A 13798-nucleotide genomic window follows, 5' to 3' on the forward strand; every position below is an offset into this window, starting at 1 on the left:
CTTGGGGTGCTGGGATCGAACCCGACCTCAGTATCCCCGCTCAGCGGGGAGTCTGCTTCTTCCTCTCCCTATGCTCCTCCCCCATGCACGCTCGCTCTCTCTCTTTCAAATAAATAAATAAAATATTAAAAAAAAAAAAGCGGCTGGCTGACGGCAGGGAGGTGGATAAACAAACCGGCCCCCAGCAAGTTGCCCCGCCCCCTCCGCTCCCCGGACTCCGATTGGCCCCCCGGAGGGGGCGTGACCAGCCTGCGCCGCGGTGGGCGGGGCCGGGGGCGCAGGGCTAACCCTCGACCCAGTCGGTCGCGGGGCCTCAGACTCTCTGGAGTCGCGGTCATGGCGCGCCGAGCCCGCGGGTCCGCGCGCGCGCTGCTCGCCGCCCTGCTGGCGCCCGTGCTGGTGGCGCTGCTCGTGGCGCCGGCGCGGGGCCGGGACGGCCGGGATCACGGGGACTGGGCCGCCGCCGAGCTGCTGCCACCGCTGCCGCCCCGCGAGGACGCGGCGCGCGTGGCCCGCTTCGTGACGCACGTCTGCGACTGGGGCGCACTGGCCACCCTGTCCACGGACCCGGCGGTGCGCGGCTGGGCCTTCGCCGACGTCCTGTCGCTCAGCGACGGGCCCCCGGGCGCGGGCAGCGGCGTGCCCTACTTCTACCTGAGCCCGCTGCAGCAGTCGGTGGGCAACCTGCAGGTGAGCCGGAGGCCGCAGGGCCAGCCTTCCGACTGTCGCCGAAATTCTGCGGGGGAAGGAGGGCGGGGCAGCTCGAGGGAAGAATTTGCGCGCGGCCCTGAGCCCTGCCTCGTACCTCCCGCGCCTGCTTTGCAGCATTCCAACTGTTGGGCAACTAAAGGCGGGAATTGCCCGCCCGCCCGCCGCTGGGGTGAATTCTTTGGCAGCACCTGCCGAGGGGCTTCCAGCCTTGAGTCGTCCTGGGGCACCGTGGCGCTATTAAAAGTCTTACAGGGCGTACCCTTCCTTCTGAATTAAGAATTTTCCTTTCAGCAGCAAGAAGCTAATACACTACATCGTGAGTGTTTAAGGCAGCCTTGAGGCCCCCGGTGCACATTACCTTCCCTGGTTCGGAGCAGAACTGATGTGAGGTCTATGTGGTCACCCTTTGCCCGGCTTTTGTGGCGGGGCCAGGCTTAGAACCCTCTGGTGGATCCGTGCTGTCCCAAGTGGTGTCACAACTCTACAGCGTGAGGGAGCTAGAGCCATACAGAGTCCGGGAATGGGCTGCGGATGAAGAACTTGAAGCTTAGGTTGAGTGACTTGCCCAAAGCCAGTAGCCCAACTGTGCCAGGGCTGCCCTCAAAATACAGGTCACAGAATGGTGGCACATGACCTGAATATGTCCCACAGACCAGTTTTCTTTGGCCCACACAGAGTTCTGTTTGGTTTTATAATAAATTTGAATTACAGTAGTCGCCGCCCCCCCTCCCCCTCCCCCCCCTCCCGTCCATCCGTGGTTTCACTTTGTGGTTTCATCTACCTGAAGTCAACTGTATTTAAGAAGCACAGGATTCTCCTTCTGAGATATTGTCAGATAATTGTAGCCTAGCTCCAGGTCACAAAGCCTACCCCCTTCACCTTGTTCCCTAGGCATTTGATCATCTCTCAGCATTATCATTAGATGAGTGAGTACAGGACAATAAGGTATTTTGAGAGAGAGTGAGCATATTCGCCTAACTTTTATTACAGTATATTGTTATAATTGTCCTATCTTATTACTAGTTATTGTTGCCAATCTCTTACTATGATGGATTTATAAATTAAACGTTATCACAGGTGTGTGTGTGTATAGGAAAAGCATAGTCTATATAAGGTTTCAGCCATCCACAGAGGTCTTGGATTATATTCCTTGTGAGTGGGGAGGGAGGGGCTAGGGTAGTTACCAACATTCAAAAATTGAGATTTCAATTACAAATCTAAGGTGTTTTTTTTTTTAAGATTTTATTTATTTATTTGACAGAGACACAGTGAGAGAGGGAACACAAGCAGGGGGAGTGGGAGAGGGAGAAGCAGGCTTCCCACTGAGCAGGGAGCCCAATGCAGGGCTCGATCCCAGGACACGGATCGTGACCTGAGCCGAAGGCAGACACTTAACGACTGAGCCATCCAGGAGCCCCACAAATCTAAGTTTTTAGTTTCTTGGAAGATCTGTGCCCCTGGGGACCTGAATTCTGTGAGTAAAAAACAGAAACCGCTGCTCTTTTTAAGATACACACACCTCCATTCACCCCTTCCTTATTCCCAGGCCACCCCACTCTCAGGCATTTGCCCAAAGCAAGCTCATTCCACTCAGTCAGCGATGCTCAACCCTGGCTACAAACACAGTCATCTGGGAAGACTTTTAAAAATACGGTACCTGGGTATTTTATTAAAAACACGGTACCTGGGTATTTTATTAAAAACACATTTTATTTAAAAAAAAAGAAAACAAAAACACACAACTCCCCAATCCCTCCCTGATGCTTCTAAAGAGGGAGGGGGATTGAGAACCAGTGCTATCCGTAATTATATTTAAAGTCTCGCTGATATGGTCATCTGCTTTGTAGGAAGGAGGAAAACTAAGACTCAGAGGGGACTCCCCTGTGCCCAGCCACTAAAGGCTGCCAGGGAGAACTCCAGCCCAGGTCTTTGACCTGTCTAGAGAGACGGTGTAAGGAACCTCTCCTGGATTTCAGGTTTCTGTGATGGCAGTGAAAAGGTGTGGCCATGTCAGAATTAGTCTGACTCTGATTCCGTCAGTTAACCAGTCAGGTTGGTTTCTACCTCCTCCTTCTGACCTCTGTCTTCCCCCTGTCACCCTACCCGCCAGATTTACATGAACAAAATACCACACAGCATTGCCCTCTGCCCAGAAACCTTTAACAGCATCTGGCTGCCTAGAGCTGCGTAAGATTCACTTGGGATGTTTGTTAAAAGTACAAATACCAGGGCTGGGAACGGAGCCCAGAAACCAGCATTTTAACAAGTTCTCCATGCAGGTGGTTCTTGGAAAGCACAGATTCTAGCCTGCAGAGCACAATCTTGACTCCTTAGCTTGGAGTTGAGCCACCCTCACTCCCCCAACCCTACCACCTCTCCCACATCCCCCCCACACCCCAAAACCTCTCTTTCAAGCAGATTGGGTTTCTCATAACTCATAATCATGTGCCACATCTCCCCAGTTCTGTTTTTGAAATTCCCGTTACCTTTAGTACATCATCCCACTTCTGTCCTGATTTTGAATATTTTATAAGGCTCTCTATAGTGTCCATATTACTCCAGGCTATGTTGACATCTCCGTATACTAAACTTCAAATACACTTCACTGTACCATCCACTTGACAATTAATTATATATTGTCTTCTGATCTCTTCTGGGTCATCTTGCATTTATTTAAGTTTTGTTTATGTCTGACTTTTCAACCAGATTATAAAGTCACAGAGAAAGGTGACCCCCCCCCCCTTTTTTTGTCTCCTCTGGCCTCTTGCCTAAGAGTGTACAGACAGTGAATGTTTGGCTAAATGATTTCAAGGAGCTCTCTTTATACTCATTGTTTTGATAGGTCACCATGAGATGGCAGAATTTCCCACACAAGCCACTTGGAGTTTAAAGCACTAAATGCAATGTGTGAATTTTGCTGTGATCTCTCAACAGTGCCTTTCATGAAGCTGATTTCTGAATAAGAAGGAAGAATTTTGCTTACTTTACTTTACATGCTGACACTTCTCTTATTGCTAAAACAGGAATGAACAACTTCTCCAATTTTGAAATCACAAGACAATTTCTGCTAGCATAAGATAACCAAAAAACATGATTCAGCAACTTTCTTGCTTAAATTGTACGATTAGCTAGGTGAACAACTGTGTATTTTTACGCACTAGTTTCATATTAGAGTCTAAGCCCTTAGATCTTTCAGTGAAGGCTCTAGACCAGCCTGGTATTTGGGCAATACTGTAATAGTCATTTTTCTGGTGAATATGAAACAGATTAAGAGTTTAAGAAAAAAGAGTGAATCAGTTAATCTTAACTATGGAACCTTAGCCCCTGCTTTTTCGGAGGAAAGGTCAAGATCAAACTCTACCCAACTAGTAATTTTTTCAAGTGGTAGGTGGTATTTTACAATTCATTGTTTCCTGGAAGAACGCTCAGCTCTAGGGACAGTGTGTATGTGATTTATGAGGTTTATTACCTCTCCAGAGACAGTATCTCACATGTGGGGATCTTTATTTTCTCTGTACAGGAGAATCCACATGCTACGCTGACCATGTCTTTGGCACAGACTAACTTCTGCAGGAAGCAGGGATTTGATCCCCAAAGTCCCCTCTGTGCTCACATAATACTGTCGGGAACTGTTACCAAGGTGAGTAGTTAACAAGAACAGAGACGGGCTTTAGAAGAGCATCATCTATTAACAATGAAAGAAAAGACAACTTTTTTTTTTTTAAGATTTCATTTATTTATTTGGGAGAGAGAGAGCACAAGCAGGGGGAGCGGCAGGCAGAGGGAGAGGGAGAAGCAGGCTCCCCTCTGAGCAGAGAGCCTGCTGCGGGACTCGATCCCAGGACCCTGAGATTATGGCCTGAGCCGAAGGCAGACGCTTAACTGACTGAGCCACCCAGGCGCCCCAAGAAGAGATACCTTAAGAATAAAATGAAAATGATTTATGATTGAGATACAGAGTGAGAATATATTCTAATCTGTACTTTCATGAAAACTAGAGGCTTAAATCGGTTGACTTCGTATAGGTGTTTGATATTTATGCCGAAAATGAATGAGTTTTTGAAGCTGAACAGATGTAACAGCTGCTCAGCTCCTCTGTAAGGAACATCTGTTCAACCAAAGCCCTCTGCCGTTGGCCGTGTTGTGCACTGCACAGTGTTTCCCCTGTGTGGGCTCCTTGTCTCCATATTTTAACAGTGGCTTAGGGCCGAGAGCAGACCACGGAAGCTGAAAGAGGGGTGCCAGATGTGAATTTAGACAGTGGGGTGAACGCTGCAAGGCAGAGGGCAAGGTGTCCGAGCACTGATCTGATGGCCTTGCCAGCAGATGTGCTTCTTGACCTTGTCGATCATGATTACCTCAGACAAGTTTGATTAATGGTCTGGAAGTTCTGTGTGGACGCATCTCTGTGGCTGCATTTCACGAGCAGGAGAAGGGGGGAGGGGCAGCAAATGCTCTTGAGTTCCACTGTGCTTTTTCCCGAGACCTTTATCCTCTGGGGATTTGCATCTCCATGTTGAACACATGCTTGTTACGGGATACGTGTGCCGATGTGACACGGCATGAGCATCCTAGCATGTTATCATGCGCCCTGTGCCGGCTACTCTGATAGCTCGGAATGACTGTCGGTACTCGGGGTGGTTTCCCACATCAGTATATGTGGACCACCAGCATCTGAATTCTCGGGTGTTTTCCGCTTTTCTGCATGCTTCCGTCGTTGCCTCTTGATTCCTTAAGTTTAAGATCAGCAACTAAATAGACCCTTCAGGATTTGTAGAATGCTAGAACCCCACGTCCTTAGCAGGTGAGAACACAGGGTGTGGTTGCTAGGAGTCGTTTACGTCACATATGCCCTTCAGGTGAACCAAACGGAAATGGGTTTTGCCAAGCATTCCCTGTTTGTCCGGCATCCTGAGATGAAAACCTGGCCGTCCAGCCATAATTGGTTCTTTGCCAAGTTGAACATAACCAACATCTGGGTCCTGGACTACTTTGGTGGACCAAAAATAGTGACACCTGAAGAATATTATAATGTCACATTTCAGTAAGTATTTACACATCTTTCTTCTTTCTAATACTGCAACTTTGATTAACAGTCCTCGATCTTTTAAAGCAAGGGAGGGTCTTAACCATTTCATGTACTGTGAACCGACCCTTTTAGCAAGATGGTAAAGCCTATGACTTCCCCTCAGAATAATATTTTAGGTGTATAAAATACATACGAAATACAACAGAAACAACTCTATTGAAATACATTTATAAAAAATATTTTTTAAATGTGTGGTGTAATAATATGTTGACTTTTTAATGAACACATTAAATAAGATTTAATAGTGAGTCTGTAACATTACTGTACTTTCTGAGTAGTGAGCACTGAACATTTTGTGGCATTTGTGACAACTCTAACGTGATGTGAGTATCTGTGATTTCTTTATTTCTGTTGGTGACAGTCACAGATATGCTATCACCACCCGGGTTTGTTGCCTACATTCATCATTGAAGGAAATGATAAATTTTAGTTAGATGAAAATGAAATGAAATGAAAATGAAAACGTCTATTTTCCATCCAAGTTCACAAGCCCCCAAGCTCTGTCTACAGGCTTGAACTAAGGCGATGCTCTGGGGCCCTGGCTGACCTGTGATGGCCTTTTCCCATGAGAATGAGACTTGGGTACTTCTGGACTGTGAATGGTCCACATCTGAGTCTGCGTGCGCGGCCCCGTGCCCATCAGCCCCAGTGCTGTGAGTGCTGGGGGGCCGTGTGGGGCACCCACCAGCAAGTGGACACTTGGGGTGGGGGGAGGTTGACACCCGAGGGCACCCAGGAGAGAACGAAGAAGAAAATAGCCTGAAGATGGGAAAAGGACAGGAAAGAAGGGTGTGATCAGATCCTTTGAAATTAGGTCAGGGTTCCAATGAAGGAACACAGAAGTCTGGGCTTTTCCCTGGGGACAAGGTCGGTGGCCTAGCTGCCGTCCTCCAGGCCACCTCCAGTGGGAGGTGAGCGTTTGCTGCTGGCTCGGCGCCGTGCTGACTGCCTTACACACTGAATTCTCCCTGCAAGACGCTAGGGCATGTTTCTCTTCGGCTGTAAGATGGAGAGCCGCCGCCGACGCACAGAAAAGGAAGAAACTTGGCTGAAGTCTGAAGCCAGTACGTGTTGGTGCTGGGATCGAGACGTTGGCATTCCAGCTCTGGGTCGGTCTAGAGTCTCCCCCCTCTAGCAAGGTGGGGACCTTGCTTCTAACCATGACGATAGCCTGTTTCTCGGGTGACCTGTCCGCTAGCTGGCCGGGCTCCTAACCCTGGGTCAGTCACGTGAGGCACTTGTACTTGTGACGACTGATGGCGCTTTGCAGAGATCTGGGTGGTGAGACTAAGTTAGGCCTGTAGACTGTAGCTCACTTGGGGGCTTATATTCTCAGCCTTTCTTCATTCCACATAGTTCCACACTGAACTCTTGACGTCCCATCACCGTTGTCAAGTTCTTCACAGCAAAGCTCAGGTCTTATTTATTTATTTATCTGTTTAATCCCAAACAGGGCCTAGGACAGTGCATGGCTCAGAGCAGGTGCTTAGTAAATACTGGCTACTTGTCAGGGCTGATAACTTGAGACAAAGGTTCTCACCTTCTTTGTTTGAACGAGGGACCCAGCAGTCGTGGCGTTTCTTTTGCTTCTGAGCACACAGCAGAAGAGGCTCAGGCCAGTGATTCTCTCCTGGACTGACAAAGCCACCTTCCTTTATAGGAATATGGAGCCAACAGTTACAACATTATGACCTGGCAATGAATTATCCAGGAGGATGGCCCACGATGCAAGGTTAAAGTTCACTTTTACAGGATGTGACAATCTCTGAAATACAGTTATTTTTGTATAAATAACATGCCCAAGGGCAATGCTTGCTTTAATAACAAAAATGTGCTTGCCTATAAGTCTCCATGTTGAATAAGTGAGTAAAATAGATAAATTTGAGGTTCCCATTTTATTATGCAGACTTGTGAGCCTTTTTCTGCAGCTCAGAGATAAGAGGGAGCATTTCCCTGTCCTTTTGAGAGGAGGACAAAAGTCTAGACCAGGGTGTGACCCCTTCTGAGGCAGGACACCAGAATCCTAGGGAGAGGCAATCTTTTTTTTTTTAAAGATTTTATTTATTTATTTGACAGAGAGAGACACAGAGAGAGCAGGAACACAAGCAGGGGGAGTGGGAGAGGGAGAAGCAGGGAGCCCGATGCGGGGCTCGATCCCAGGACCCTGGGATTATGACCTGAGCCGAAGGCAGATGCTTGACGACTGAGTCACCCAGGCGCCCCGGAGGGGCAATGTTAAAGCTGACCTTTCAGGACTCATCTGACTATTGTCCGTTTCAGACAAGTTGCACTGGTCATCAGCTCTGCGTCCCAGAGGCCTCTACCAGAGCGTGTGGGCATCATACTCACAGGGGAGGGGTGCTGGCTAAAATGAAGTCTCCAAGGCCAGACCCTAAACCTGTTGCTACCAGAATTCAGGAATGTGCACAAACTCAGGCAATTCTTCAGTACTCTGAAGTGGCTGAAATTCACTCAGAATCCTAAACTTCTGGATCAGGAGCTGCTTGAATCATTCCCTAGAGTGATGACCTTGTAAGATTTGTCAACTCTGTTTAATGAAATAATTCTTCTTCCTCTCTCTTCCCCTCTCTAGGTGAAGCAGAATATGGCATCTTTAACACCACCCTGGAGGCTGCTTAGGATGGCTCATGCAGACCCGAAGGGCTTAGTATCTCTCTGTAGAATATTTCCCAGATCGGCTTGTTGGCTTTGCTTGCTTGCTTGTTTACAAAATAGTGTCGCACTATTCCTGGATTTCTTGGAAGATTTGGTTGCGAGAATTTTTTTTTTCCTCCAAATTTGAAGCCATTTTCATAGAGGCATATCTTTCATTATGATCAAGGAAGTTTTGCTCCATCCGTTCCAAATAGTTTTCCAATGGTGCTCCTTGACGAGGAGCCAGATTTAGATGTAAGAACATGGGTCCTTACCTCCTGGAAGCCACCATGCTGGGGGAGGGCCTCGGTCCCCCCCGCGCCTGCGCCCAAGCTGCCCGAGCCCGGCGGCGGGGCTGGCCCATGTGCGCGCGCACCCGCACATGCGTGGTTGTGCCAGGCCGTGGTGAGATGCTCACGGCACGTCCTGCTCGTGGTCCGTTCCTGCCTGACGGTCCCAGGGAGTTGTCGATCCAACGTAGGGCAAAACTATTTCTTATAAAGAACTTTTTTTTTTCACTTTTCAAATCTAAAGTGATGATTACCTGGAACAGAAGAAGTTCACAAACCTTTCCTGAGTTTGATTTCCCCGTCAAAGTGGACAGAACGCTGTATAATCTGTGTCCTGCACTCAAAACACACACCGACATACATGTACACATTATTTTATTTTATGTTTTGCCCCCAAATGGGCTTGCGAAACAAAAAAGGATGCAGGGAATTTTGTGTAGGTCGTTTCTGGTGTTCTTCCGTAAGTAAAGTTTACCGGACATAGACCAGCGTAAGCCCGGCCCCAAACCCGCTGCCCCCAGCCGCTCTCTGTAGCTTTCTAAATAATGCTGCTCTCAGCAGTGGCCTCAGCTACTCTAAGTCTTTAAATGGCTCCCGTGCTGTTACTACCTGATTCGGGTCATGAGGGAGAAGGTAACATTTAAAAAAAAATCACATTTCTTCGGAAAAGAAGAAAAGTTTGGTTTTATTATCTATATACATGATTTCAGAAGATGGTGGAAGATCCCTCGTGAAGAGGGGTGTCAGGCACCAAGCTGCCGAATCCTTAAATGGCTAAGAAAGGAAGATGAATACGAGTTGTTATGTTTTAAAATTACAAAATTAACTTACCTAAAATCCAGCAAACAGCTGCTGTCTAAGAAACACGATTTATATTGAATTTGGTAAAATAGGTTTTTCACTCAAAATAATTAAAAGCATTATTTTCATGAAATGTGTTGGATTTATTTTCTTAAACATAGATGTTAATATTTATTACACTTTCATTGCCCGCTGTCAAAACCCTTTTGCATTTTTATTTTAGCATGCTGTTCAATCAACCACTGGCTGGCTTCCTTTAGGGCCCCGGGTGCCGAGGTACCTTGTGAAAAAATGAGATTGAGGGTGTGTATCTGTTTTTCTCCCTTTACTCACTGATTGTGAGTTTTATCTTCATCATTTGATACCATATCAAAACATATCTATATTCAGGTAGGATCCAGTTATCATTTGGAAAGTCAGCTACTTTTTCATAGCAGGTGCTGGGGATGTGTTCGCAGTTGAATGAGATTATGCCTCTGTTATGTTCTGACTGGCCACCAGAGAGCGCCGTAGACCACTTTTTATGGAGATGCTGGTGTCTCGTCCTCGGGGCTGCTCAAGTCCCTAAGAATGACACGGTGGGCCAGGTTAGCGGTGGATGGCCTTGATGAGATGACACTGGGTAAAGGCAGCCCAGGAGGGGCAAGAGGAAATCCAGAGGCCCGGTCTCATGGGGCTGCTGCTAGTCTTCCCCGGATTTACCGCTTCCTCCATGTCATTTCCTTCAGGGCCACTTTTACCCCACCTGTGCCAAAAGACCGACAGAGCCCTAGCCTTTCCCAGATGGGGGATGAGTGTCTGGCTTTGGCGCAGAGAACAAGGCAGGCCCTGATCAAGAAAAGAGAATGAAAAATAGAAAGGGAGAGCCTGAAACTACTGAGCCCAGATGACTGTGTTGGCGGATATTTTATTGGCTTTGGGTCTGTGCTTAGCAGGTCAAGGCTGTTTGTCTTTACCAGGCCATTGCCAATAATTAGCGTTTTTATTCTGTCTTCTAGTTCAAGTTCAGATTCCTTGGAGGCATGGAGTGGGTGGAGAAAAATCCTTTGTGAAATGAGGCAGGGTTCAATGAAATCAATGCATAAATAACCGGACCTGAGGTTGTTAATGTCACATTTCCCTTCTTAGTGATATTCAGACTGAAGGTCACAAAGTAATGGAAGAGCCGAGCCTGCTTTCCTATCATGGGGCATGTCTTCAGTTTTAGTAATGAAAAAAATTAGCATTCTACTGTTGTGCAAAGCTGGTAGGTCCGTATTTTTTAGAGGAATTCCAAACTGTCACGTCAGAGCCAAAAGCTCTAAAATATTCATCTGAGAAGACCATTATAGCTTAAGTCCTTTTGGAATCAAAGGAGGTATAAGTCAACCAACAAAACTTTTATCTTTTTCTTAGTTTTTTCCTTAGTATTTATTGTAAGATATGTATCTGTATGGACAATTTTTTAAAGTTTAACAATCCATAATCTCACCAGTCAGCATGGCTGCTAATATTTTGATGTGTTGGCTTCCAATTTTTGCGTCCATGAAATTTTTCAGTCGAATCAAGATCAGGCTGTATATGGATCGTGTATCACACTTCTTTCACTTAATCGTAGGCTTGTTATGTTCCCAGAAACCACTCTTGAGGATGACTTAGACTGGCTGCAGAATATTTCATCAGATCCGTCTCCTCCGGCTCCGCAATAATGGTCTGTATTAGTGCTCAGTTGTTAGTGACAGGAAGCCCCGTCAAAGTAGTTTAAGCAAAAAGAGGAGTTCATTGATCTTAGAATATTCCTTTAGCGCTGTCTTCATCTCCTGGCTCCTTTTTCCACCGTGTTGGTTTTAATTGCAGCCAATTTAATCTTTACAGCAAAGCGGGCCCATCTTTCCGGCGAGAGGGCCATTCCGGAATAATCACTGTGTCCGGGAATGGGCCGCCCTCATTGGCTGAGCTGGGTCATGTATCCTTCCCTGCGGCTGGGGGTTCAGCTCCGCGCCCCTCAGAAGCACGGGAGCTGGGAGAACTCTGAAGCAGGGCTTCTGAAAGAAAAGGAAAAGTTAGGCTAACTAAAGGAACACGGGACAGACAAAAGCTAAGTGCTGTTTTCACTCTCTCCAGGTTTTGTACATTTAAGTGACTTCCAGTTCCTCCTTGCTCTAAGAGAAAGCTCTCTATGCATAGAGCATATTCCATATCTCTGGTTATTTCCTTCAATTCCCAGCAGTGGAGTTAGCGAGCCAAAAGCTGTCAGTACTTGTTCCGAATGGCTCCTGAGAGTTTATGTCAATTAGTCCTGCAAATAGCATAGGATAGTTCACGCCCAGGGTGCTGAATTTAACAGGTAAAAATAGAATTGTTTTATTTTAACTGACAACTCTTAGGTCACTGGTAACATTGGACATTTAAAAAACTCAAATACTAGCTGCTTTTCTTTCCTTTGCTTCAAATATCAATTGGCTACCCATAGGTTGAGTTTTCTCAAAAATAAAAGTTATGATTGTCATAGGACTTAATTTTACAAAGTAAGTTCATACACCGTGATTTATCTCATCCTCGCAACAAGCCCAAGAGGTAGATGGGACACACATTATTTTCCTTCCTTCAGGGAGGGAATTGGGAGTCCCCAGATGGTTAGTGTGGGGGCGTTCATACTGTCACATGTCAGACTGGGTCCTTTGATCTAGCTCTAAGAATCCAGTGACCCCGGGCGCCTGGGTGGCTCAGTCGGTTAAGCAACTGCCTTCAGCTCAGGTCATGATCCTGGAGTCCCGGGATCGAGTCCCACATCCGGCTCCCTGCTCAGCAGGGAGTCTGCTTCTCCCTCTGACCCTCCCCCCTCTCATGTGCTCTCTCTCTCTCAAAAAAAAAAAAAAAAAAAAGAATCCAGTGACCCCTCAGCCGCTGGGACATAGGGGTCCTTTGAAGAATTGCTTTGCCACTTGTATTAAAGGTGTGTGGTAGAGAAATGGCACAGTCGGTTAAGCGTTGGACTCTTGGTTTCAGCTCAGGTTGTGATCTCAGAGTTGTGACATCGACCTGTGTTGGATTCTGTGTTCAGCACAGAATCTGCTTGAGACTCTCTTTACCTCTCCCTTTACCCTTCCCCTCACCCCACATGCTCTCTCTCTCAAATAAATATATCTTAAAAAAAAAAAAGAAAAGAAAGAAGAAATGGCAAAGGTCACATGTAAGAAAAGTCCAGATCTCTTGGGGTAGGCAACGTCAAGCACAGGGTAGGGTATAAGCTCTGAAGCCAAAGGGCTATGTAAGCTCGGATCCCAGCTCAAGCACTTAGCCCAGTGGCCTTAGGCAAGTGCTCTGCTAGAGGTCCCCTCTGTAAGTCTGGTGATGGTAGGCTGGGTGGGGACCACTGGCATTAGTCAATCTCCGTCACGGTGTGGGAGAGCCTGAGGCCACGCATTACATGGATGAGCTGGTCACGCTGTGGAGGAGCAGAGAACTAGCCATTTTCTTGGTAATAACCCTGCAAGAAGGTCACACCTGTCATGCGTCAGTCACTGGTCTCCACTGGGCATTGGGGGAGATCCTCCCTCCCCCTTGCTGGGTGTGTGCCATGTCCAAACGTAGGGGGGGTGGGAAGCTCTGGGGTCCTGTGGTGAAACCTGGTGAGAGGTCAGGCCCAGCAGGCTTGGAGCCAGAAGACCCCGCGACCGCAGTTTGACACGACAGTGGTTAGAGGTCCCTGTGGAGCTGCCTTGAACTGCCCAGGGAAGGTCGCCCAGAGCAGGAAAATCCTGTTCAGTCCTCCCATGCCAGCGCCAGACCCACTGCCCTGCTGGAGTTCCGGGCCCCTGTTTGTCTATTTTAACTACTCCACCTTTCTCCTAAGCTGGTGACTGTCTTACAGAACGTGAAGGTCTAGTGTAGGGACCCACCTGTCCCCGCCTGGCAGTCCCCAGAAGTGGGCTCCCTTCAGAGGGGGACACGGGCTTGGATTGGGGTGGGGGTGGGAAGTCCGGCCAGGGCCAGGAGGGGCTGAGAGGGGACTTCCAAGCCACCAGCAGCCTCCATCCCATGCAAGCTCAGTTGGTCCTTCCCCTTTGCAAATGATCAAAATGCAGTCTGCATGAAGTCAGAGCCACTCCAGTGCTATGAGATGGGGTAGAGCCCTGCAAACCGATGGTAAATCGTGAAGATCTCATTGGCTTTGTTGAATGATTCATGAATCAGGCAGCATCTCATCCAGCAAGAAGGGGGGAGCTCCCAGGACCTTTACAAAATGGGAAGCTTGTACAGGCCGAAGGGG

The 13798-nt window shown here is 47.6% G+C and overlaps 1 protein-coding gene across 2 annotated transcripts; it reads left to right on the forward strand.

Moving 5' to 3' along the window:
• The first annotated feature begins 304 nt into the window (after positions 1 to 304).
• CREG1 (cellular repressor of E1A stimulated genes 1) lies at positions 305 to 9384 on the forward strand. Of its 2 annotated transcripts, XM_035010913.1 has the most exons (4): positions 309 to 690; positions 4232 to 4351; positions 5571 to 5755; positions 8394 to 9384. In XM_035010913.1, exons 1-4 carry the CDS (start codon positions 337 to 339, stop codon positions 8395 to 8397), a joined length of 663 nt encoding a protein of 220 aa, XP_034866804.1. In that variant the 5' UTR covers positions 309 to 336; the 3' UTR covers positions 8398 to 9384. The 2 variants fall into 2 exon arrangements, with proteins under 2 accessions (XP_034866805.1, XP_034866804.1); XM_035010914.1 differs by lacking the exon at positions 8394 to 9384 and having other exon boundaries at positions 305 to 690; positions 5571 to 5759.
• Positions 9385 to 13798: the final 4414 nt, after the last annotated feature.

The sequence above is a fragment of the Mirounga leonina genome, unplaced genomic scaffold (assembly GCF_011800145.1).
Source record: "Mirounga leonina isolate KUSES-001 unplaced genomic scaffold, KU_Mleo_1.0 Mir_154, whole genome shotgun sequence".
Lineage (NCBI taxonomy): Eukaryota > Metazoa > Chordata > Mammalia > Carnivora > Phocidae > Mirounga > Mirounga leonina.